Source organism: Pan troglodytes, chromosome 7, assembly GCF_028858775.2.
Source record: "Pan troglodytes isolate AG18354 chromosome 7, NHGRI_mPanTro3-v2.0_pri, whole genome shotgun sequence".
Taxonomy (NCBI): Eukaryota; Metazoa; Chordata; class Mammalia; order Primates; family Hominidae; genus Pan; species Pan troglodytes.
Genome location: NC_072405.2, coordinates 114285042 through 114311888, shown reverse-complemented (window position 1 = coordinate 114311888; position 26847 = coordinate 114285042). Strand labels below are relative to the sequence as shown.

At 34.3% G+C, this 26847-nt stretch overlaps 1 protein-coding gene across 49 annotated transcripts in view; it reads right to left on the bottom strand.

Annotated features, from left to right (window-relative positions):
- The window catches only part of RIMS2 (regulating synaptic membrane exocytosis 2), a 729498-nt gene that overhangs the window by 173879 nt on the left and 528772 nt on the right, over window positions 1–26847 (bottom strand). For 37 of the 49 annotated variants that reach the window (XM_063816523.1, XM_063816526.1, XM_063816527.1 and 34 more), the window contains one exon: window positions 10504–10604. The exons of the other annotated variants lie outside the window; for them this stretch is intronic. In XM_063816523.1, the coding sequence (XP_063672593.1) occupies window positions 10504–10604 (101 nt within the window). The remainder of the gene's footprint in view (window positions 1–10503; window positions 10605–26847) is intronic. 49 annotated transcript variants of the gene reach the window in all.

Here is a 26847-nt window from a genome sequence, read left to right as displayed (position 1 = left end):
TCTCAAATGACTTTTTTTTTTACATAATACTGCCACACTGGAAGACTTACTCATAATTAAAAATAGTCTCTTTATATTTCCTGGCTTAAAATGTGAATATATGGTAAAAGGTAGCAATTCACAAATACATCTAAAGGAAAGGGACCCATGCTTGAATATCAGCATAAAATTATGGCTACGCGAGTCATATTTAAATGTGGTTTTCATGGCTAAGACAGCTAATTTTTAAGATGCATTTGCAAACACAAAACCAAAATATTTTATCTCTTAGGATTTGAGAAGGCAGTTGTAAAAATAGGAAGAAATAGAGAAAAGTAATAAAATCAAAAAAGAAATAAAAAGTTCAAAGCAAAACAGCTACAGTTAGTTGCCTAAAAATCCCTATTCACATTCTAATCAAATATGCTTTCACAGTGCAATAAAGTTTTAATTTAAAAGATCATTAGCTACTTTGTAGAGATGTGTTATAGACTGAATTGTGTTCCTCCCAAATTCCTATACTGAAGTCCTAGTCTTCAGTACCTCAGAATGTGACTGTACTTGACGCTAGAGCTTTTCAAGAGGTAATTAAGGTAAAATGAGGTCACATAGGTAGTTCCTAATCCAATATGATTGGTGTCCTTATAAGAAGAGATTAGGACACAGACACACACAAAGTGAAGACACAGCAAGAAGGCAGCCATCTGAAAGCCATGGAAAGGCCTCAGAAGGAGCCAGCCTAGCCAACACCTTAAAGTTCTAGCCTCCAAAACTGGGAAAATACATTTCTGTTCTTTAAGCCACCCCTCCTATGGTATTTTGTTATAGCAGCCCTAATCAACTAATATGGGATGTTAAGGAAAAAGAAACCTAAACTAGAAACTTTTAAAATCAAAGATTAATCACAAATAAAAATACAAAATCGCTAAAATTTCATTAAAATCAGTTACCATCAAGTGTTTTTTTTTTGGTTTGTTTTTTTGTTTGTTTTTGAGACGGAGTCTCGCTCTTGTTGCCCAGGTTGGAGTGCAGCGATCTCGGCTCATTGCAACCTCTGACTCCCGGGTTCAAGAGATTCTTCTGCCTCAGCCTTCTAACTAGCTGGGATTACAGGCACCAGCCACCACACCCAAGTAATTTTTGGTATTTTTAGTAGAGATGGGGTTTCACCATGTTGGCCAGGCTGGTCTCAAACTCCTGATCTCAGGCGATCCACCTGCCTTGGCCTCCCGAAGTGCTGGGATTACGGGCGTGAGCCACCGCGCCCGGCCACCACCAAGTTTTTAACTGTAGATCTTTTATGTAACAGGAGAGACAAGAAATAAATGAGAATTTCTTCCAATGAGGCAAGGAATAAGTGAACAGTTGTTGCTTCTATCAGCTAAATCATCATTTATACATCTGTGTTTACACATACACTTACTCATACCCTAAAGCTCTGAACCCTGAGTTCAGAGCTTTAGGGTATGAGTAAGTGTATGTGTAAACACAGATGTATAAATTATGTGTAAATACATTATAATTTTATATCTGCCTACAGGTATATCTATACCAATAGACAGATATTTAGATTAAAATTTAAATACAATCAGCTTGCTAGGGAATATAAACTATACAATAAGAATTTTGGGTAGAAAAAAATTTGAATAGATTTGCAAAAAAGACAAATCATTTTTAGGCTTTTAAAAGTATCATTTTTTTAAAATTTTCATCCTTTTCTCCCCACCTGTTTTTAAGATTACCTTAAAGATATACTTATCTATCTCTACTAGATTCCTGATGACAACAAATATACACTGGAACCCCCAAGGGCTTTGGTAAGTGGAAGTTATCTGTTGGAAACAGTGTTTCTTCCTTTTGTCCTTCTTTCCTATCATCATCGTCACCACCACCACCACCACCACGACCACAACCATCATTATCATATCACAGCTAACGTTTACTGATTGCTGTTACATATCAAGCTCTGCTCTAAGACTTTAATCTTTATATGTAGACAATCTTGAAAACAATCTGGCTGGGTGTGGTGGCTCATGCCTGTAATCCTAGCACTTTGTGAGGCCAAGGTGGGCAGATCACTTGAGGTCAGGAGTTCAAAACCAGCCTGGCCAACGTGGTGAAACCCTGCCTTTACTAAAACGACAAAAAAATTAGCTGGGTGTGGTGGCACGTGCCTGTAATCCCAGTTACTCGGGAGGCTGAGGTAGGAGAATCACTTGAACCCGGGAGGCAGAGGTTGCAGTGACCTGAGATCACGCCACTGCTCTCCAGCCTGGGCAACAGAGTGAGACTATGTAAAAAAAAAAAAAAAAAAAAAAGATAAAACAATCCTCGGAGGTAGGTACTATTATTGACACACCTTATAGAATAAGAAACTGAGGCACAAGAATGTTAAGTAACTTGCCCAAGGTCATACAGATAGTATAAGAGGTAGGGTTTTAATCTAGGCAGTTTGGTTAAGGAGTCTACACTTTTAATACTACTCTGTAGTCTTTATTTAACCCTAATCACTAAAAATATATTGAAGAGTGATTATCAAACTGTCCATATATCTCTATTACTGTAAACAAGACTTCAGAATTTCTGCTATAAATGTGTGTCTGCTATAGTTAATAATAATATTGTGTACCAATTGTAAGAAATTATACTTCCAATGGCTCCTTCTCTCTTGACATCACCCCTTCTTTTGCTTATCTCATAAAGGAAGAAATTATACAAACACATACAGAAATTTTTAGTTACTTTTAAATGCTAGTTTGATGGATGTTTAATATCACACAAATGAGAAATCTATCCTTGCAAACATGAATTCAAAAAAAACTATAGAAGGGGGAAAAGGGCATAAATGATTTTAAAAATGTAATTTTATCATTTTTCATTCTGAACTATGACTCTTTTAATTAGGCTATATAACCATTTGGCGATTTTGTAAGTGGGACTGAAGGCTTTAATCAGGCCTTGATAAGATTACCATTAGCATCTCGTGCAATTCTACAGCTATATTATATAATGCTGCTCTTATTTGCTAGCTTAATAACCTGGATTTCAAAATCTAAGTTTATGTATCTTCATAAATATACTTGGTAAAGGAAGTACCTCAGGGTGATGTAAAAATAAAACATACACATCAGGTGACTAATTAAAATCCTGGAGGATGGCTGGCTTGGACAAGCAACTTAGACAGCTTAGAAGACTGTGGCCTGGTTTGGGGCCAGGAAGCAATGAAAAGTGTGCAATACTTGGTCAAATGTATCCTCAGCTGGTGGAGAGGTGGGAAGTATAGTAGGCGGCAGTATCATTGAGTACTCAGCATACTCTCATAGTTTCGTAGGCTAGTCTGGCATTTAAGAATACTTCCAAGTAATGTAGGCTGTCCTTTTTTCTCTTATGCTCCCATATCAGCAGGTTCCCTGATTTCCAGATATTTCTCTTGGGATTCTGCTATAGGACCTGAAGTTATCTGCTTGCTGAGGCATGAAGAAATAAATAAAATAATAGGAAAATATGAAAAAGTAAAATAAGCGTTTATAGAAGTGATGTGTTTCATTGAAGAAATCCAGGTACAGCCACTGGCATAGTCTCTGACATCTTCATCAGTACAAGATAAGATTACTTGACTTGGCTTGAGTTGAAAATCATGAGTAAGTGATCTTAATTCTAATTCAAAAATAGGAAACCATTCTGCTGGATATCTGTTAGACTATGCCTAGCAGGCATTTTTTTGAAAATCTGAACCCAACTTCTGTTCATGAAACAGTAGATTGCTTATTCCAAAGAAGAATGCTTCATTCATTACTTTCTATTTAAAACATCTTATTGTACTCCCTGAGACTGCGTTCACAAGATCATGCCTATTAGAATCCTCTTGTTCTATTTATCAGAGGATTCCATCTTACACATGCATAATGACGTCTGTTTTACATGAATACTAGGTTCTCTTGGTAGCTTGAGAACTGACGCTGCAGCAGCTCTTCCTGTAGCAGGCACAAAGCCTTGCTCTATCCACCTCATCATGTTACTGGGCTGAGTTACATACTAACAGCAGCTCAATTTTTCTCCCTAAGAAAAATACTTTTCCCCAAGTATTTTGTTTCTATCACTGCTGTAAAATTAAAACATAACTCTTATTTCTTCATGTCTACATTATATCTAAATTCATGTATTGTCATGTTTCTTCTTGATAATATATATAAGGCTATCTAATCTACATTTTAAAACTTGCCTTTTATAAACGTGGTCTTAGTTGTCAGGTCCATTTATGTCATCACTATTAATGAGTATTTCTTTGAAAACACCCACACCCATATGCATGTCTATTAATCGCTTCATCAAGGACCAGTCACCTTTAATGTCAACCATGATAGCATAATTTCTTAATTTCAGTAATTTGGTTTGTAATTTTTCATCACATATTATGTTCCAGTCTCCTTTAATTAAAAAAATCTTCATATCCCCTTAAGATTCATAAATTTTTTTCCTCTAAATTTCATTTTTCCTTTTAGATTTGTGCTACTTGAATCTCCTTATTTGAGAGTAAAGGGAACATTCAAAGATATCTGAGCCACACTAAAATCAATAAAATCATTTTCCTTATCTTAGTCATTTCTTTATCATTTCTTTTTGGTCTTGTCAGATTCACATCTGGTGTCTATTATTATATTTGCTGTTGTTACTATAAAATAATAACTAATATTAGCTGCATTATTTATTGAGCATTTACTAGGTGCTAAACAATTTATATACATCATCTCGTTTAATCCTCATCACTACCCTATAAAATAGATACCAAAACCTTGTTTAATAGATTAAAAAAGCTGTGAGGTTAAACCTACCCCAAGCCACCCAGGCAGAGTCCACTTGACCCCAGGCTGTGCCCTTTCTAATACACTACTCACCCACTGCTGCCACATTCTGATGATATTTGAGACTTAAAGTATTCCTGACTTACATTAAATTTTTGAAGAGCTCATATATGACCACTTGTAACAAGCCTCAACTTTTCTCCCCTCATTGCCTGTGCCTTGAAAGTCAATGTAAAATACTTAAGGTTAGCACTGAATATGTCTTCTCAGTGTTGAGAAGCGCATAAGCGCTAATCAAATGAAACAAACAGTTTAGATAACAGTGGCATTTTAATTGACCAAACATACTTTAACTATCTGAAATATTTTCTATTAATACTGCTTATAAGTCCACCAATTTCAGTTTATGTTGTATTTATAAGGGCTTTTTAAAAAATGAAGCTCTGTGTTGTCATTCATATTTTAACGTAAACTAGTTTAATCAAATTGCTTTCCCCAATACATCTTTGAGATCTGTGAATGGGTGCCTAAAAGACTAGAAGCCTGGGAAAAAAGCGACAGGATATAGGTGAAAAGTGCCTAGGGTCAGGCATGCACAATAAATGGAGACAAACTTTCTTTTCCTTTATTTTATTACATTGTCCTCTGTTCTAACCCAATCTATTATATTATGGGTTAAATAGATTATCATAGGCTTCTGGCCTCCATTTGAAGAGATCTGGGCAACTCATAGATTATACTGCTTCTTAATTCCAGGGAGACAAATAAGAGAATGGAAAATTATGATATAACTGCTATAACAGGAGTGAGACATTTTTGTGATAATTTTGTAGAAGTATTGCCACAACATACTCCTTAAAAAAGAGCATTGTTTTTCCAGAGAAATAAGCTTTGAGTTCCAATAAATACTGTGCCAATAAACATCATTTGTTGAATGAGCCTTATTTGTTGAAATGCTATGGGGCCACTCTTTCAAAGAGTATCTTCATAGCAATATATAGCTTTTGGGAACACTTAAAAATATTAAATATGGCAAATTTAAAAACTAAAGCTCATATGTTTAAATAAGCATTATCAAATCATCCATATTAATTTCCATGTATAAATACATTGTTGGACTTTTAAGTATTGATAATTATGCCAATTTATCATTATATAACTCACAGAAGGGTAGTTGACCTGTGGTGAACCATAATTTACACTGTTAAACTTAATAAATCACATTTTTCTGAGAAAATAAAGAGGAAAGAAGGTTGATTTTATAGAAAAAATACGTTGATCCTTAAATTATTGCTAAGAATAGATGAATCACATTCAAGCTGGGATAAAAAAAGTACAAGAAGCATGCAAGAGTACATTGAGTATAATAAATTCTATTTTGAGGGAAACTCCCTGAGAAATCATCCACTGATTAACTAGAAATCATGTCTGTATATGCCTTTGCTGCTCTTATTAAAAATAGACTCTCTTCTTTCAAGTTTTCTAGTATACTGAAAATATTCTTAGAAAGACAGTAGCTTAATAGGCATTGCTCTATAGATGCTTTCAAAGTGAGTTACTAAGAAGATTTCTTTAAATTTAGTAGGAATTATTTAAAACTATCAATGCAGAAGTCTTGAGAAATTCAGGGAGCAATGCCATGTAGAATGTGAACTGTACAGTTTTTTTAAAAACAACCTAGGCTAACAATTAGATTCCACACAGGGCTTCACAATTGTGTCACTGGAATTTCAGGAATACAGCTCAGGAGACAGCATATGCTTCATATGTCTGAGGCTTTGGATTTCATCACAGTTATGTCAAATTTGAAAAACTAAATTAGCCCAAGTAATACTTTCCATGACTTAGTGGCTATGTGGACCTGGATAGATTACATAACCTTTCTATATCTTAGCTCCCTTATTTGTTAAATGATTTTCTTCAGCAACTAGATCTAATGTTAAAACACATAGCTCAGTAGGAGGCTCTATAACTTGCATTTGTTATCAAAATAAAAAGTAAAGAATGTAAATATAAGCTAAATAGCCCTCATCAAAAAAGAGAGAAATGATGTTGAAAATTTTAATCTAAGGAATTAATTGAAAATTAATGTAACTTAATATATATATGTCTGAAGAAGATTCCTCTGTAACTTTCTCTTTGACATATCAGAGGAAGATGAACCTCAGATGATGGGGAGATAGGTGATCCAGCAAAGATAGTTCCACATCAAGAAATACTTTGTTGTGGTACAAAATAGGGTTGTATTTTGGAACCCCTTAAAAAGTTGTACTTAAGAGACTTGATTATATTTTGAGGTAAGCTGCCTGCATAATCCTGGCAATAGAAAACAGAATGATAAGTATTCTACATTCAGTAGGATTTGTCAGACATTATTAAAGGCCTTATAAAGATGTCAGATCATTTATTCTCAAAATGTCTCCATTTTCTTGAAGACATCATTCACCTCTGGCTTCTAGTTGAAACCCTAATTGAGGAAGTCAACTCAATTATCTAAAGGATAATTTTACAATAGTTCTTCACCTTAGAGCAGTAATTCTCAAACTTTAGTCTACATCAGAATCATCTGATAGACTTGTTAAAACACAGGGACCCGGCCGGGCGTGGTGGCTCATGCCTGTAATCCCAGCACTTTGGGAGGCCAAGGCGGGCAGATCACGAGGTCAGTAGATTGAGACCATCCTGGCTAACACAGTGAAACCCCATCTCTACTAAAATAATATAAAAAATTAGCTGGGCGTGGTGGCGCGTGCCTGTAGTCCCAGCTACTCAGGAGGCTGAGGCAGGAGAATCACTTGAACCCAGGAGGCGGAGGTTGCAGTGAGCTGATATGGTGCCACTGCACTCCAGCCTGGGTGACAGAGCAAGACTCTGTCTCAAAAACAAACAAACAAACAAACAAACACCACAGGGACCCCAACTCCAGAGTTTTTATTCCATTGGTCTGAAGGGGCCCCAGACAATTGCATTTCTAAAAGTCTCCAAGTGATGCTGATGTTGCTGATCTACTGCCTTAGAGAATATCTAGGAAATTATAATGCTTAGTACAATTAATTTTTACCAATATTTATTTTTTCCCAACTTAAAATGATTGCTGTCAAAGATATAAAACTTTGAAGCCTTAAGCATTCATTTATTCATGAATCGAAGTAAAATCAAAATTAGAAAAGAAATCCCAGCTATGCCTATAGTATTCCTTTGGTCCATCCAATAAATTTCTGTCAGGTTTCTATAACAAGAATCATTGCTATTGCTTCTAAGAAACTTGTCTTTATTGTATGAGCAATGTAAATCATATAACTGATCAAGTTTCCCTTTCTGCCTTTGCTGCTTGTTAAGAAGCTCAGTGTTGACATATAGCCCACATTTAATGGGTATGTGGGATCTTACACTTACTTGCTGCTTGTTAGGAAGCTCAGGGTTGACATTGCCCACATGTAGTGGGTATGTAGGATCTTAGACTATATATTTTTTTCACAGACTTTACTTCTGGAGTTACCTTGTTTTATCGTGACTTTATTTTCTCTTGATCTTTTCTTCACTGACAATATTATTGAGACTATTATAATTATTTTTATAAATCATCTACATTCCTTCCTGAAGTACAGTAAAATATAAACCAACAAATTTATGTTATCTGAAGACACATTTACAAAAAATTTAGTATCTTATTTTATCAGGACTTTATGCTTTGGCCTCTGGATTATACAAGGTGAACAGATGAGAGACTACAGCATAAAAAAACCACAAAAGGTCAGGTGTGTCTATTTAGTTCTAGGCAGAAATACAAAACAAACAAATGAAAAACACAGATATCATTTCTGATATCCAACTCAAATAGTTAGGAATGTTCTAAAATATTATAGCATTATAGAATTATTTTCTACAAAATTTACTATACCTGTTTGAAGTTATTCATATTTTCATTTTAGTGAAAAAGTTCTAGAAATTTAGAACCTACTGAGTAAAGCCAAGGCTATTTTAATTTGTCTTAAATTTACTTTTGTCTGGCTTTAGGCCTGTGACATTTCCAGTATATCAGAATTCTGTGATAAATAATTTTGTATGCACCATGTTGGTAATAATGTAATCTGGGGAAGAGACTGGTAGTTTAGAAGTAGATGCTGATGTTAAGAATCTCTGCCTTCTCTATGTTGTCTTATTGAAGAAGCTAGAAACTGGTACATATGTACATACCTGCTACATATGTATATCCAACATAGCCACTTATGCTTTACTTAATTAGTTCTTGAGGTTATGAAGGGATGTAATGTAATAGAAACTGCAGATTAAGTATGTAAGGATAAAACAGGCCTAACTTTCAAAAAATCCAAATTGCTTTTCTCTATTACACGGAGACCACAAATATTACAACTATAATGATTCAATTACTAAGTCATAACAGCATATAACAGCTACATGTTATGAGTAAATTTTGCTATTTTAATTCTTTTATTAAATCTTCAATAGCTATATCAGAACAAAGTATTTTCATGACTTTGACCACGAATAATATCAAGCAACTAAAAATGTCTTGAATATAAAAAGGTAATGGAGTACAAGAACAATGAAATAGGCCGGGCGCAGTGGCTCACGCTTGTAATCCCAGCACTTTGGGCTGAGGCAGGCGGATCGCCAGGTCAGGAGTTTGAGACCAGCCTGGCCAACAATAGTGAAACCTCGTCTCTCCTAAAAATACAAAAATTAGCTGGGCATGGTGGCGCATGTCTGTAGCCCCAGGTACTTGGCAGGCTGAGGCAGGAGAATCGCTTGAACCCGGGAGGCGGAGGTTGCAGTGAGCCAAGATTGCACCACTGCACTCCAGTCTGGGCAACAGAGTGAGACTCCATCTCAAAAAAAAAAAAAAAAAAGAACAATTAATTAATACTTTATTTCCTCCCTTGGTAGACCTCATACTTCAAGTTATTCCCAAACAGTAGTTAAAAAAGATTCATACCAAAAGACTTTTGAACCTCTAACAGCACTTCGTGAATATGTACAGAAGCTCTTTGCTTCATGATGGGGTTATGTCCCAATGAACCCACTGTAAGTTGAAAATGCATTTAATACATCTTCTGAACATCACAGCTTAGCTTAGCCTACCTCAAACATGTTTAGAACACTTAACATTTGCCTATAGTTGGGCAAAATCATCTAACTGAAAGCCTATTTTATAATAAAGTATGGAATAGCTCATGTAATTTATTGAATACTGAAAGTGAAAAACAGAATGGTTGTATTAGTACTTGATATATGGCTTCTACTGAATGTGTATTGCTTTTACACTACCCTAAAGTCAAAAACTTGTAAGTTGATCCACTATAAGGCAGGCACCATTTGTATTTTGTTCCAATAATTCAGTAATAAACCAGATTCCATTAAAATACTATAAAATGGGAAAAAATCTATATGAAAGAAAACCATAAGATCATTTAAGTTCTTAAACATTTTTGAGGGGCTATAGATTTTACAAAATGAAAAATTGTAAAAGATTTGTCCTTCAGATGTTTAATCTTCTGTATTTTATAATAGTTTTTTTAAGTAAGGCAAATTCTATTGCTAAGAGCTGTATACAAACACATAAATTTTAGCACTTAATAATATCATGGGGCCATGGCATTATATGTTTGTGTCTGACTAATCTGCATTTAGTAGTTTAAAAGAATCTAACTGTTTCATATGATTGATTATTTTACAACTTTTAAAAAGAAAAATGTCTTGCCTTCGAATGGTAATCTTGTTCCAGTCTGGGATCTGATCCGGCTACCTGTTTGTATTTGTTAATTTTCATTTGGCGATTTCTCTCCTCTATATCCATAGTACCTATCGAGTAGAAAAAAACCCATAAAATTAATGTTCAGTTCTTATTTCTGAGTCCGACTTACAGGATGTATAAACGAAGAAATGCTAGGCTGGTATATTACTTTCACTCAATGTAGCATGTACAAATTAAATGTCATATTATTTTAAAGATTTATTTAAAGTATACAATTTCATAAGTAAAAACATGATGTTAAATATGTAAAATAATTTCAATCTGAATAAAATATAAATAAGTTTAAAGAGAAGATAACAAATCTTCATTAGATAGAAAACAATTTCTGGTATGTGTATGTCCAGAATACATTTGACTGCACAGAAATTTGACAATAATAATATCATGTGAACTCTGACTTTTAATTCATCATGATTTATTTATAGGTATTAAAGTTATAAGTTGCTTTCAAATACAATTTTAGAACTGCATTTAGAAACTATTATCATAAAATTAGGCTATGCATTGAAGCAGTTTGCCCCAGTATATGTGTGAATCCAATTATCAGAAACTTTTGAATTTGAATTTTCTAGAACTAGGATCAACAAAGAGGTTCTTGTAATAATACTGCTGATAGCATACCATGCCAGTAAAGGCACAAAGTATGACTGAGATCAATTTTATAAAAAAAATTAGAATATAGAGTTAAGAAAGCGAGACGGTAAGCCTCTTTCAAAAAGACATTAATGCCCTCTACAACAGGTGCTACCTAAAAGACATCAGTTGTAAATATTCAGAAGGCCTTCAAAAATTTGGGTTAGAACAAGAACTAAATTCAGTTAGCAAATCCTAGAAAACATGAAAAAGCATTTTGGAAGTATATTTATGGGGCAGGCACAGTGGCTTATGCCTGTAATCCCAACACTTTGGGGGGCTGAAGCAGGAGGATTGCTTGAGACCAGGAGTTTGAGACCATCCTGGGCAACATAGCATGACCCCGTCTCCACAACAACAGAAACAAAAAATTAGCCAGGTGTGGTGACACATGCTTATAGTCCCAGCATCCTGGGAGGCTGAGGCTGGATTTGAGACCAGGAGTTGGGAGGCTGCAGTGAGCTATGATCACACCACTGCACTACAGGTTGGCCAATACAGTGAGATCCCATCTCAAAAAAAGTACATTTGTCATTTTTAAAGGAAAGTTATAGGAATATTCCATTTCTCAGAAATATATATAATTTAAAAATCTCGATCATATACTACAAATCTACATACTGGGAAAAATGAGCTTAGTGAACTCAACTGGATATCCATAATAAAATGTCAGTAAATTCACACAGTGTGTTTAGGTAGGAATGTCAACATACACACACACACCCCTTGCTTAAGATCATGACTTTAAAACTGCGGTAAAGACAACTAGACGTAAGCGTGCCTATTAAAAAATAGGTATTTTAATACTTACCTGATTTTTAAAATGGATTAAAGGAAAAGGGGATTAAAAAGATACCAGTATAACTAGAAGTTATGGTATCCCCTCCTGAGCCAATATTTTTAAATTTTTAATGTTTTAATTTTTTAGTATTATTCTCTGCCCTGCAAAAATCTCATTGCATATTAGATAGTTCTTGTTAGTAACAAATTTTAAAGGAAAATCATTTAATGAAAATAATATGAAAAGGGAAGAAAATGTTTCAAAAAGAAAATCTTAGATAAATATACAAAAACTTATACTATATTACCTCTAAATACCAGAAAATTTAAATCAACTATTCAATAAAGTGAGACAATTTCTTCCTTATAATAGTCACATGTTAATAATGATTTGACTAACTGACTCTGAGTCAAATTTGAAAGTGAGGAATATTAATGCTAGGTTAATATAATTTGAATGACATATAAAACCAGGTGAGGGCCTCCATGATGTAAATGTGAAATATAGTCAAGTACAAATACCTATTAGTCTATTAAAATACAACTTTGGAATTCTTTGTACTTCAAAAGATATTTTCAGGTAAACATGTCTTCTCCAAAGGCAAGCCAATTAAAAAATGAGCCCAACATTACAAAATGATGGGTCCTAAAAGAATATTAGCTATAAGGTGTGTTTGGAAAGTTTCTCAAAAAGTTCCATCTTGATATAATATAAATAGCACCAATTGACAAGTTTAAACACACACACAGATATATAGATATAAATATGTAGTGATAAATATATACGTAGAAACAGGGATATACATTTTGCAATATTTAGACTATTTTCTGGATGGCAACATCCTAGGAAAGCTATATTAAAATTCTTTCTGATTACTAGGTAGTAATGTGAATAACACTGGCAGTAGTTGGCAAACTTTTTCTGTAAAGGGCCCAATAACAAATATTGCAGACTTTGTGAGCCATATGGAAACTGTTACTCTGCCACAACTCTGCCACCATAGCATGGAAGCAACTGCAGACAATGCATACATAATAAGTGTGGCTTTATTCCAATAAAACTTTGTTTACAAAACAGGCAGTGAGTCAGATTTGCTCTCTGGCATATTGGTTTAACAGTGCTTGCAAAAGTGTCTTTCTCTTTAGAAATGGTTTAAAAATTAGGTAGAATCAGATTTATGCAATATAACTTTTACTTAACAGACCACTGGCAGATCTAAGGAGAATATTAATCTGTATTTGCTGGATAAACAAAGCAAGATGCAAATAGAGCTTTCTAACCATTTAAATATGTCATCAATTAAATTACAATCTCAAACAAATCTCTCATCTCCAGACCCCAATCATCATCTATAGACAGTTCCCAAATTGGAAAATTCTTTATTAGAGTCTTAACCAATGAAATCTCAAACGACTATTTTAGTCAGCAAACTTGAGTAAATATCCTTTTACCTTATAACTTCAAATCCTCCTAGAAGAATAACCCTTGGGACAAACAGTAACCAAACAGGTCTCCCTACCCAAAAATTATTTGGTTCATATGAAGTCTTCTGTTCCTTTTCTATATTTGTAGAAACTATTCCTAAAAACACTCCATGTAGAATAATAACCTTAGAGAGAAAAGTCTCCTATAGATAAAGTGATCCAGCGTAGAGGATTCTTCACCAGCAAGGTGATTTTTCTTTGCTGGTCCTTTCCTCTATCTAAGAAAAATAATCCAGTAATAATATTTTTATTTCAACAAAACTTAGTCTTTTTTTTCTTCCTTGGAATGAAAAGCAATTTAGAGAAATCAATAAAATAGAAGGGCTGTTCACTAGTTGAGGAAAGGATCACATAATTCCTAAACTTTGTTTCAGCTCTGATATCCTATATACACTCTATAAAAGGAAAATAAATGAAAGTGATAAATTGGATGAATTTTGTTCAATTTCCTCTCTCTTTCTCTCAGATTGACAGTAAAAATCTGTATATACAAGGCCCTCAAAAACCTGCAATAAAGAATAACCACTTGACCACAGAACACTTACCTTTTTTCTCCATCTGTTTATATCTTGCTGAAATAATTTCAAATTTCCAAAATAAAAATTTTGAAAAATGACGGTTTACAGATTTAGAGAGTAAGTTTATCTAGGAATCTCTAAGATTAATTTTCTTATATGTGATGAACTATGTTTATTTCAGAAGACTTCTTAGTGGTTTGATATGGTTGTATAATTCAAGTATGCTTAAAAAATTAGGGTCATTATATCTTAGAAATCAAATCAAATATCAAAACATTTTCAAATTGTAAAAAAATTTGATTGAGATGGTAATGAGACAAGCCAATTTCTTTGACAAATACATTTACAATGACAGTTTTTACATGTTTGTAAATATATATTAATGTGATAATCTGTTAATGTATAATGTATTAAACTAATATTCAAGTTATCTCAAATTCTTTTTTGTATAAGTAAATTATTAACTAAATAGAGAAAATATAATTTGTTTCATAAATATCTTGTTTCATAAATGCTAGAGTTGTTTTAAATTATGGTGGAAATGGCCCTCTGTTTTTTGATATGTATATATACAAATACTCCTAAATTCCATAAATGTTAGCATTCCTACTAAATAAATGACATTTTAAACAAAACTTTTCTTCCTTTCCCTTAATTTATAATAATCCCCTTCCTTAAATTACACAAGACCTTTATTCTACTTTAGAAATTTTAAGGCAGAGCACAAAAAAAGACAGCATATGTGGATGTTCAGGAATTAATAAATACCTCAAAATATTCATTTTTTTAAATTGGAAATTTCTGGCCCATTTCAGCCACTGATGAAAAAAAATCCAATATTTTGTTGCTCTTGATTTAACTTATTTCCTTAAATCATATCACATATTCTGCAGCTATTTATTTTGGTGTAAGTCTTTAAAGAGATTTACTTCTTCTTAAATAAAAAATTAATTCTATAGTTACTTTGAACTTTAAAAAGCCTATTTAGTGTGCCCAGAAAGTTAAAGTTATATTGATAAAGCTGCTATGGCATCCAATATAAAAAAAGTTAACTTCTAGATGAATTTTTTTAACCAAAGATATAGTTGAATATGGTCACAATAGCTGGCAGCCAGCTAGTGGTTGTTTAGGTTTTACTACACGCATGTACTACAAAGATCATCGATATACCTTCAGTGATTTCTGTAGTATGCAAACAGTAATCGTTTTAAGTTTGCTTTTCCAAACACACACACACTCCCGACACAAAGACAGAGAGAGAGACTGAAAGAGCATGAGCATGCCCCTGGAGTCCTAGAGCAATTTCATAACCCAAACTTCTTTGAAGTAGGGGCACAGGTTTAGCAGTGACACAATCCACAAGGAAGCTGAACAGCGACCAGAATATGGCAGTATTGTTGACTCAGTCATCCATCTTGTAGTCTTAAACAAAATGCTCAAATCTGAGGATCTTACAAGGGAAAACTCTTAAGCCCAATATGCAAACTCAAGAAAGAACCCCAAACTTCAGGAGAAAATTAGAAATTTGCAATTATAGACATCTTGGAAGTCAGAAATTGCATTGATTAGTACTTCAAATTCTTGTGGGTAATTTAATTACTTAAAAACATTCCCTCTATTCCTTACCCCATCTCTTCTATTTTTATATAAATATTCAACCTCAGGTTAAAAAAATCTTTCCTTTAATTGAGCTAAAGAATTGCACTAACTAGCTGTTTCATGAAGGTTTCTGATAAACAGTCATATGTGGAGTTGTTTTTGATTATTGTATGTCTTTACAAAACTAAGGACTGCCTTGAAATAATTTGAGGTTAGAAAACAATTTTTATTGTTTATATTTTTTAACATAACAACATATCAAGAACTTGTGGGATGATCATTAAACATTTGCACTTTATAATTAAACTTATTCTAAATAGTATTCTTTTAATAAGTACAAATTATATTTGTTTTTCAGTTACATTTAAGAATTAAAGGTATTGGTGTAAATATTAAGTTGTAATCAGTAGTGAAGGATTCCCAAATGAAAAATGTTTTCTGTTGAAATTATCCAAATAATTGATAACAAAATATAAAAAGTATAGTTTTAATAAATCTAACTGATTTTTTAAAAGTAGAGTGATAAATGTAATCTGAACATAAATCAAAATATTATCTGAGGCTTTTCTTCTAATTGAAGCTAAAGAAGTATATTACTTATATAGAAGAGACATATTTTAAAAAATTTTAAAGTTAATTAATTTAAACCATTGAGAAAAAGTAATTTTGATAACTATCTTATTACATTTTATTAACTTTTAAGAAAATACAAACAATGTGGAATAGACACAAAAGAAGATAAAGAAAATAATGAGAATGACAGAAATAACATATTTAAAATGAACAAAACTAAAAAAGCCAAATTGTGGACTCTCAATGTTAAATTCACCATTTAAGTATGTATCAAATGAAGTGCAGTGAATAAAAAGGTATCATCAGTGTATACAGCTATTGGCTCACCTAAAGGTGGCAATTACAGATGAGAAAACATGGCTACATATATTTATTTTCTAGATTCAATGAGATATACTATAAAAAGAACAATTTCTTTCAACAGAGAACTAAGTATAGAAATTGCTAATATGTCTCATGAGATAAGAATGTGTAATATTTTCTCATAACTGTATTTTAAAAGGTAGTGCCACTCAAGAAGAAAATAAAGTACTTAATTTTAATGAATTTTTTAAAATTTTTTTGAGATGGAGTTTTGCTCTGTTGCCAGGCTGGCTGGAGTGAAGTGGTGCAATCTCGGCTCACCGCAAACTCTGCCTCCTGGGTTGAAGCAATTCTCCTGCCTCAGCCTACCGAGTAGCTGGGATTACAGACTTGCACCACCACGCCCAGCTAATTGTTGTATTTTTTGTAGAGACAGGGGTTCACCATGTTGGCCAGGATGGTCTCGATCTCTTGACCTCATGATCTGCCCGCCTCGGCCTCCCAAAGTGCTGAGATTACAGGCGAGAGCCACTGCGCCTGACCAATTTTAATGAATATTTTAATTGTTCTTTCAATATCTAAAAATTGTGAAAAAATTACTTCAAAATATAACTTATTGGCATTGTATATGAAAAAAACTTAAAAATGACCATATTTTTGATCATTTTGATCAAATTTTTGACCACATTTGAACATATTTAGATCATTTGATTTTTGACCCTGAAATTTCACCTCCCAGGAGCTTTCCTAAAGAAATGTCAACGTGCAAAGATGTGTACACAAGTATATTAATCATACCATTGTTTGATAATTGTAAAGACCTTGGGAAAAAAATTCCTAAAGGTGCAAAACAGGTAATTATCTAATTGCATAATGGTATATCTATAGAATACAACACATCCATAAAAAATGATGAGGATGTTGTACATGTGTGTTCATATACTATAAATATATTGCAATTAGTAATTATAAAACAGATTAAACAGTAAAAATAGTAGCATAGCTTAGAACAATTTTAAATATAAATATATATTTATAAAAATATATATACATATAAACTATAAATAAGACAGAGAACAAAAAAGATTTGAAGACTGATACACCAGAATGTTAGCAGCTATTACTGGGTATTGAAAGTATGTATAAATGCTATTTGATTTCTTATTTGGGTTAATACATGATTTATAAATTTTACACAACTGTATGTTACTTTTATAAGAAGAAAAGTGTAATTAAAAAATACAAGATACACGACTTGCTTTATGAATCTGGGGTTGCAATCCTAATCTCCTATAAAACAGACTTTAAACCAACAAAGATCAAAAGAGACAAAGAAAGCCATTACATAATGGTAAAGGGATCAATTCAACAAGAAGAGCTAACTATCCTACATATATGTGTACCCAATACAGGAACACCCAGATTCATAAAGCAAGTCCTGAGTGACCTACAAAGAGACTTAGACTCCCACACAATAATAATGGGAGACTTTAAACACCCTATTGTCAACATTAGACTTTAAACACCCTATTGTCAACATTAGACAGATCAACGAGACAGAAAGTTAACAAGGATATCCAGGAATTGAACTCAGCTCTGCACCAAGTGGACCTAATAGACATCTACAGAACTCTCCACACCAAATCAACGGACTATACATTTTTTTCAGCATCACACTGCACCTATTCCAAAATTGACCACATAGTTGGAAGTAAAGCTCTCCTCAGCAAATGTAAAAGAACAGAAATTATAACAAACTGTCTCTCAGACCACAGTGCAATCAAACTAGAACTCAGGATTAAGAAACTCACTCAAAACCGCTCAACTACATGGAAACTGAACAACCTGCTCCTGAATGACTACTGGGTACATAACGAAATGAAGGCAGAAATAAAGATGTTCTTTGAAACCAGCGAGAACAAAGACACAACATACCACAATCTCTGGGACACATTCAAAGCAGTGTGTAGAGGGAAATTTATAGCATTAAATGCCCACAAGAGAAAGGAGGAAAGATCCAAAACTGACATCCTAACATCACAATTAAAAGAACTAGAAAAGCAAGAGCATACACATTCAAAAGCTAGCAGAAGGCAAGAAATAACTAAAATCAGAGCAGAACTGAAGGAAATAGAGACACAAAAAACCCTTCAAAAAATTAATGAATCCAGGAGCTGATTTTTTGAAAGGATCAACAAAATTGATAGACTGCTAGCAAGAGTAATAAAGAAGAAAAGAGAGAAGAATCAAATAGATGCAATAAAAATGATAAAGGGGATATCACCACCGATCCCACAGAAATACAAACTACCATCAGAGAATACTACAAACAACTCTATGCAAATAAACTAGAAAATCTAGAAGAAATGGATAAATTCCTCGACACATACACTCTCCCAAAACTAAACCAGGAAGAAGTTGAATCTCTGAATAGACCAATAACAGGCTCTGAAATTGTGGCAATAATCAATAGCTTACCAACCAAAAAGAGTCCAGGACCAGATGGATTCACAGCCGAATTCTACCAGAGGTACAAGGAGGAACTGGTACCATTCCTTCTGAAACTATTCCAATCAATAGAAAAAGAGGGAATCCTCCCTAACTCATTTTATGAGGCCAGCATCATCCTGATACCAAAGCTGGGCAGAGACACAACCAAAAAAGAGAATATTAGACCAATATCCTTCATGAACATTGATGCAAAAATCCTCAATAAAATGCTGGCAAAACGAATCCAGCAGCACATCAAAAAGCTTATCCACCATGATCAAGTTGGATTCATCCCTGGGATGCAAGGCTGGTTCAATATACGCAAATCAATAAATGTAATCCAGCATATAAACAGAACCAAAGACAAAAACCACATGATTATTTCAATAGATGCAGAAAAGGCCTTTGACAAAATTCAACAACGCTTCATGCTAAAAACTCTCAATAAATTAGGTATTGATGGGATGTATCTCAAAATAAGAAGAGCTAGCTATGACAAACCCACAGCCAATATCATACTGAATGGGCAAAAACTGGAAGCATTCCCTTTGAAAACTGGCACAAGACAGGGATGCCCTCTCTCACCACTCCTATTCAACATAGTGTTGGAAGTTCTGGCCAGGGCAATTAGGCAGGAGAAGGAAATAAAGGGTATTCAATTAGGAAAAGAGGAAGTCAAATTGTCCCTGTTTGCAGATGATATGATTGTATATCTAGAAAACCCTATTGTCTCAGCCCAAAATCTCCTTAAGCTGGTAAGCAACTTCAGCAAAGTCTCAGGATACAAAATCAATGTACAAAAATCACAAGCATTCTTACACACCAATAACAGACAAACAGAGAGCCAAATCATGAGTGAACTCCCATTCACAATTGCTTCAAAGAGAATAAAATACCTAGGAATTCAACTTACAAGGGATGTGAAGGACCTCTTCAAGGAGAACTACAAACCACTGCTCAACGAAATAAAAGAGGATACAAACAAATGGAAGAACATTCCATGCTCATGGGTAGGAAGAATCAGTATCGTGAAAATGGCCATACTGCCCAAGGTAATTTATAGATTCAATGCCATCCCCATCAAGCTACCAATGACTTTCTTCACAGAATTGGAAAAAACTACTTTAAAGTTCATATGGAACCAAAAAAGAGCCCACATCATCAAGTCAATCCTAAGCCAAAAGAACAAAGCTGAAGGCATCACGCTACCTGACTTCAAACTATACTACAAGTCTACAGTAACCAAAACAGCATGGTACTGATACCAAAACAGAGATATAGACCAATGCAACAGAACAGAGCCCTCAGAAATAACACCGCATATCTACAAATATCTGATCTTTGGCAAACCTGAGAAAAACAAGCAATGGGGAAAGGATTCCCTATTTAATAAATGGTGCTGGGAAAATTGGCTAGCCATACGTAGAAAGCTGAAACTGGATCCCTTCCTTACACCTTATACAAAAATTAATTCAAGATGGATTAAAGACTTAAATGTTAGACCTAAAACCATAAAAACCTTAGAAGAAAACCTAGGCATTACTATTCAGGACACAGGCATGGGCAAGGACTTCATATCTAAAACACCAAAAGCAATGGCAACAAAAGCCAAAATTGACAAATGGGATCTAATTAAACTAAAGAGCTTCTGCACAGCAAAAGAAACTACCATCAGAGTGAACAGGCAACCTACAAAATGGGAGAAAATTTTTGCAACCTACTCATCTGACAAAGGCTAATATCCAGAATCTACAATGAACTCAAACAAAGTTACAAGAAAAAACAAACAACCCCATCAAAAAGTGGGCAAAGGATATGAACAGACACTTCTCAAAAGAAGACATTTATGCAGCCAAAAGACACATGAAAAAATGCTCATCATCACTGGCCATCAGAGAAATGCAAATCAAAACCACAATGAGATACCATCTCACACCAGTTAGAATGGCAATCATTAAAAAGTCAGGAAACAACAGGTGCTGGAGAGGATGTGGAGAAATAGGAACACTTTTACACTGTTGGTGGGACTGTAAACTAGTTCAACCATTGTGGAAGTCAGTGTGGCGATTCCTCAGGGATCTAGAACTAGAAATACCATTTGACCCAGACATCCCATTACTGGGTATATACCCAAAGGACTATAAATCATGCTGCTATAAAGACACATGCACACCTATGTTTATTGCGGCACCATTCACAATAGCAAAGATGTGGAACCAACCCAAATGTCCAACAACGATAGACTGGATTAAAAAAATGTGGCACATATACACCATGGAATACTATGCAGCCAGAAAAAATGATGAGTTCATGTCCTTTGTAGGGACATGGATGAAATTGGAAATCATCATTCTCAGTAAACTATCACAAGGACAAAAAACCAAACACCGTATGTTCTCACTCATAGGTGGGAATTGAACAATGAGAACACATGGACACAGGAAGGGGAACATCACACTCTGGGGACTGTTGTGGGGTGGGGGGAGGGGGAAGGGATAGCATTAGGAGATATACCTAATGCTAAATGTCGAGTTAATGGGTGCAGCACACCAGCATGGCACATGTATACATATGTAACTAACCTGCACATTGTGCACATGTACCCTAAAACTTAAAGTATAACAATAATAAAATAAAATAAAATAAAAGAAGAAACTGATATCTAAACTATTTTGGATATAAGTTGATTAGGAGGGATCTAGTAATCTAAGAAAATAGCATGTTTTTGTTTTGTTTTTGATCTCTAAATTCAGTGAACAGACTAACTGAAATTTTATTATTCAGAGGACCTAGATTTTAGCATTATTTTAGGTTTCGATATTAAAAATCAGGATATAGCCATGTGAGATGGCTCACGTCTGTAATCACAGCACTTTGAGAGGCTGAGGCGGGAGGACTGCTTGAGCCCAGGAGTTTGCAACCAGCCTAGGCAACAAAGTGAGAACCTCTTCTCAACAAAAAATAAAAAATTTAGCTGGGGGCAGTAGCATGTGCCTGTGGTCCCATATGCATGGGAAGCTGAGGAAGGAGGATTGCTTGAGCCCAAGAGGTCGAAGCTGCAGTGAGCCATGTTTGCACCACTGCACTGCAGCCTAAGTGACAGAGTGAGACCTTGTCTCAAAAGAAAAAAAGAAAAAGAAAAAGAAAAAAGGATGTACTTGGTCCATAGGGGAAGATTAGGGTTTTATGCTGCAGAGTACAGTGGAAGTAACCACCACAGAGTTGACGGGACCTTGAAACTGCTCAGATTTGGGGAATGGGTATATTTAGGATACTTAGGATTAAATAAAAACTTTTTTTTCTTTTTGAGACAGGGTGTTGCTCTGTCAGCCAGGCTGGAATGCAGTGGCTCAATCATAGCTCATTATAGAGTTTTTACCTCTCAGGCTTAAGTGATCCTCCTGCCTCAGCCTTGCAAGTAGCTGAGACCACAGGCGTGCATACCACGCTCAGCTGTTTTTATTTTTTATTTTTAGTAGAGACGAGGTATCGCTATGTTTCCCCGGCTGGTCTCAAATTCCTGGGCTCAAGCAATCCTCCCACCTTAGTTTCCCAAAGTGTTGGGATTACAGGCATGAGCCACTGTGCCCAGCTAAAGAAAACCTTAAAAAACAGCACTGGTTGAAAAGATACAAAGAGATAAGACTTGGGTTTTAGTCCTGGCTTCATGAGTCCTGTACCTACAAACATGTCACTTCCTGAGCATAAAATTCTTCATCTATAAAACGAATAGTTTTGTACCAGATACTCTTTATAATTCCATCTGCTACAAAACTCCTTTTTTTTTTTTTTAAGATGGAGTCTCACTCTGTCACCCAGGCTGGGGTGCAATGGCGTGATCTCGGCTCACTGCAACCTCTGCCTCCTGGGTTCAAGCGATTCTCCTGCCTCAGCCTCCTGAGTAAGTGGGACTACAGACACGAGCCACCATGCCTGGCTAATTTTTTGTATTTTTAGTAGAGTCAGCATTTTACCATGTTAGCCAGGATGGTCTCGATCTCCTGACCTCATGATCTGCCCGCCTTGGCCTCCCAAGGTGCTGGGATTATAGGCATGAGCCACCACGCCTGGCCGGTTAGTTGACTTTGAAGTCAAATGATGTTTAAGTATTTTTTGTTTTATATTATCATATTTATTTCATTAATATAATGTAAAGTGCTCTTAGAAATTTTTAATATTTGTCCTGGTACTGCATTCATTACATTTCCCTTTACAAAATGTTCGTATGTGTGCAGAGGCAGAGAAGAAAATGGAATAAAGGAAGAAGTGAGGGAAAGACAGAGATAAAGAAAGAGGAAGAGAGGAAGAAAGAGATGATTAGCCAGAGCCTAGGAGAGACAGACAGGACAAACGAGACACTGACTATATTGAGAAATTCATTAAACTAGGAACTTTGTGCAGGAAAAAGAGTCCCAGACTGCTCTTATGTAGAAGGATCTTTTAGGCTAAAGTGCAAATGCTTCACTATATACATTTCTTTTTTCATAATATACAGTGACAGGTATAGAAGAAAATGTTACTAACCTTCTAGTAACTTAGTTAATTTGTTAGTCACAATTCCTTATCTTTGAAAAAACAAGATATATTTTGAGGGTAAACTAAATTTTAAAATGAAAATTCCCTCAGAGAAGAAATATAATGGTTATTGAAATTGCTTCTAAGAAAAGGTACAATAATTGTTTATAAAAGATACAAATATCAGTCAAATTCATTGTGTTAATTGACTATTCCCCATTTGTGGTATGGACTTTAGAACATTCTACCTTTTACATGATTGCTAAATACCCACATTAAAGGAGATATTATTAACAGAGTAGCATGTATTATCACCCTGTACATACATCTTATCCTCAACTTTTTATGTTGTCATATGACATAATTATCAAATACCACTGTATTCCACATCTGGGATCTAAATTTATGAACTAAATAAAATTTGTGAACTAAATTTAAATTATATTAACTATGGCATTAAAATGATGATATAGAATATTTTTGAGAGTATTAAAAGTATCTTTTACCCACCATGTCAGGCAGACAAAGAGGCACACAAAAAATGAGAAAAAATTCACAATAGAATCCTATGATAATATGTATATTCTTAAAAGGATCCAAACACAACACATGTGATCATGCCCCCCAAACCTTAATGAAAGTGTGAAATAATGAACCTCACTTTTCTCCTCCTTCAAAAAGAGTGGAATCATAAATGGATTCCTATACAGAGAGAGGAGTGAAATAAGGCAAAATTACTAAATGAAAAGTATTAGTTGTTAGATATATCACTTCATATTTTCAATGATGTTATAAAATATTTACATTTTCTTTATGCTAATAACATGTTGCAAACAACACACATGTCAGATAAGATGATTAAACAGGGTCTGGAAAATTAAATTGTGCAAACCTACAGAGAAAAATAAAATTTTTGATACTTAAAGAAACATCATTAAAATAAATTCTGATTATAAATTGCAAATGTGATGTAAGATTCTAATATAAGAACAGATAAGAAGGATTTGTGAAAGTAATTTCCTCCTTATATCCATGGTGATCAGCCTGGAAAATGATTATACACTTGGGTTATGAATTAAAATAAAATCAGTGAAGCTTATGTAGCAATATTGTGATGAAAACAAGAGCAGCACATTTTAACTTTTGCTACATTTTATCCATTTGGCTAAATTTTTTTAATAAAGTGATATTAACATTTTTAGACAAATTAGGATCACCATTAAATTGAAATAATTATTTTTAATGAAAAAAGGAAATATTTAGATATATGGATTTTAATAGTACTCATGCTTGGACACTAAATTGTATTGCTTTTTCCCAAGATGCTGCCGCTGATTGCTATTGGTCAAGTGTATAAGAATGACTACAGAGAGCAGCTAATGTCATGTAGTGTAACATTACCTTAGAATTCAAAGGAATGTATCCTAAATGTTTCATGAATAGGAAAATCTCATAAAGTGTTTCCATTCAATACTGAGAATAAACAGGAATTAACAATTAGATGGGGTTACTCTCAGATTAAGAAGGATGAGAATTAGATGGAGAGACATCAGGACAGACTAGGAGAAACTGGACTGAGTTTTTATTTTTTTCTTTTTTCTAAATGTAATGTTGGCTCCAGTAACTTTTAACCTTTCAAATGCCCTTGTGTGAAAACTAGTTACATTGAGGATGTTAAATACAACTGCAAACTAGAGTGAGTTGTTCTCCATGGATGTTAAATATCCGTTTCTGAATTCCTCTCTTATTGCTCTCCTCTTCCCTGACCTCTAGTATTGGTCTCTCATAATATTCTCTGCACAGTGTCCCCATTCTTGGTTTGGCCTTCTCGGCTTTAAAGTTTCTATATCCTTCTCTTTGTCACTGTAAGGCCACCATTTCCTAAGGTTAAGGACATGGGTTCTGGTACAAAGTCATTGCTTCGGTTAAAATTCCAGCTTCAAATGGCTTGGGTAATTTATTTAACTAACCTGTACTTCAATTTTTCAATCTGTAACTAGAAATAAAAATAGTACTGAATACAGTGTTAAACTCAATTACATATTAAAACAATTTATACTAAGTGATTTAATTATCCGAAATATTGACTGCATTTTAAAAGAAGAGTTAAGAAATTTGATTGAGAAAATGCACAATAAAAATTGGTTTTGATCACTGAGTCCTCCTTCCTCAACTACTCTAAAACTTTCCCAATCTCCTTGTCAGAACTAGTTCTTATACTGAATCTCCCAAGAGAAGATGTAATATGTGGAATTAACAATCTAGCCATCAATTATTCATTATCATTCCAAGTTTTTCAAGTGGGACCTATTGCAGCTAGAATAAAAACAATGAGTTTTTATATAACTTGAGCATCTGGGTTCATTCAACTGAGCCTTGTATACTTGAGTTATAAAGTAAGAATATCCAAATATAGGGAGCTTCTTACTATATCTCCAATATTGAGTTCAATGCAACATGTGGTGTGGTTTACTGGTGGTTCATTAGCAAGAACTCCCTCTACTTAACTGGTGGTGACTTTAAAGAAAAACCTAATCATTGATTGCTGTAGCTAAATGGATATTGTAAAACATATCTCTCAAAGGTTACTAGAAAAACCCTATTTGCCAAATCAACTGATCATTCCTCAGGACCATTCTATTGGACCTTACTTCAGCATTTGCTAAAATTATTACACTGTCCTTGATATTTTATTCAACTGTTTAGCCCTGTACTTTTCTCTCAGTTCACTCTTTATCAAGCTACTTTGCCGGCTCATCTTTCTCAGCTGATTTTTCAAATTTATGCATTTCCCAAAGTGTTGCTATAGCTTTCCTTTTTATTCTATCCTTGAGTGTTTTTTTATTTAATTCCATATCTTCAATGTCCCATCAATGCTGAAGGCTCTATCCTTCAGCTTCTACCTTTCCTGTAAGCTCTAAGACTCACATTTCCAGTTGTCTCCTAGTCATCCCCAAGTGGGCCCCCTTAGCACCTAAAACCCAGCTTGCCCCAAACAAATTAAAATTATATCTCCTATCTGTTCTTCTCCTATAATCATTATCAATGAATATCTACAATACCCAGAATCTATTTCTTTGTTAACTGTCTTGCCTATACTTGGACACTATGTTAGCCCTAAACATCTCTTGATCTTTTTTGGTTTCTTGCCCACTGCTTTAGATTCAAAGCTTTAGTCCCTTCTTTGATTTCTAGCTAAACCCCTTAGTCATCTTGTCTCTTTCACTTTGAGTTCTGAAGCTGCAGGCAAACCCCACCCATGACCATGCCCCTGTGGACCCCTATCTTGGGAGGGGATCTTAGTTGCTTGGGATGTGTTAGATTAGGTAAATTATTTTTTCTATTAGCATATTAGAACTATTTGAGTAACATATAAAATCCATTTTAGTTTTCT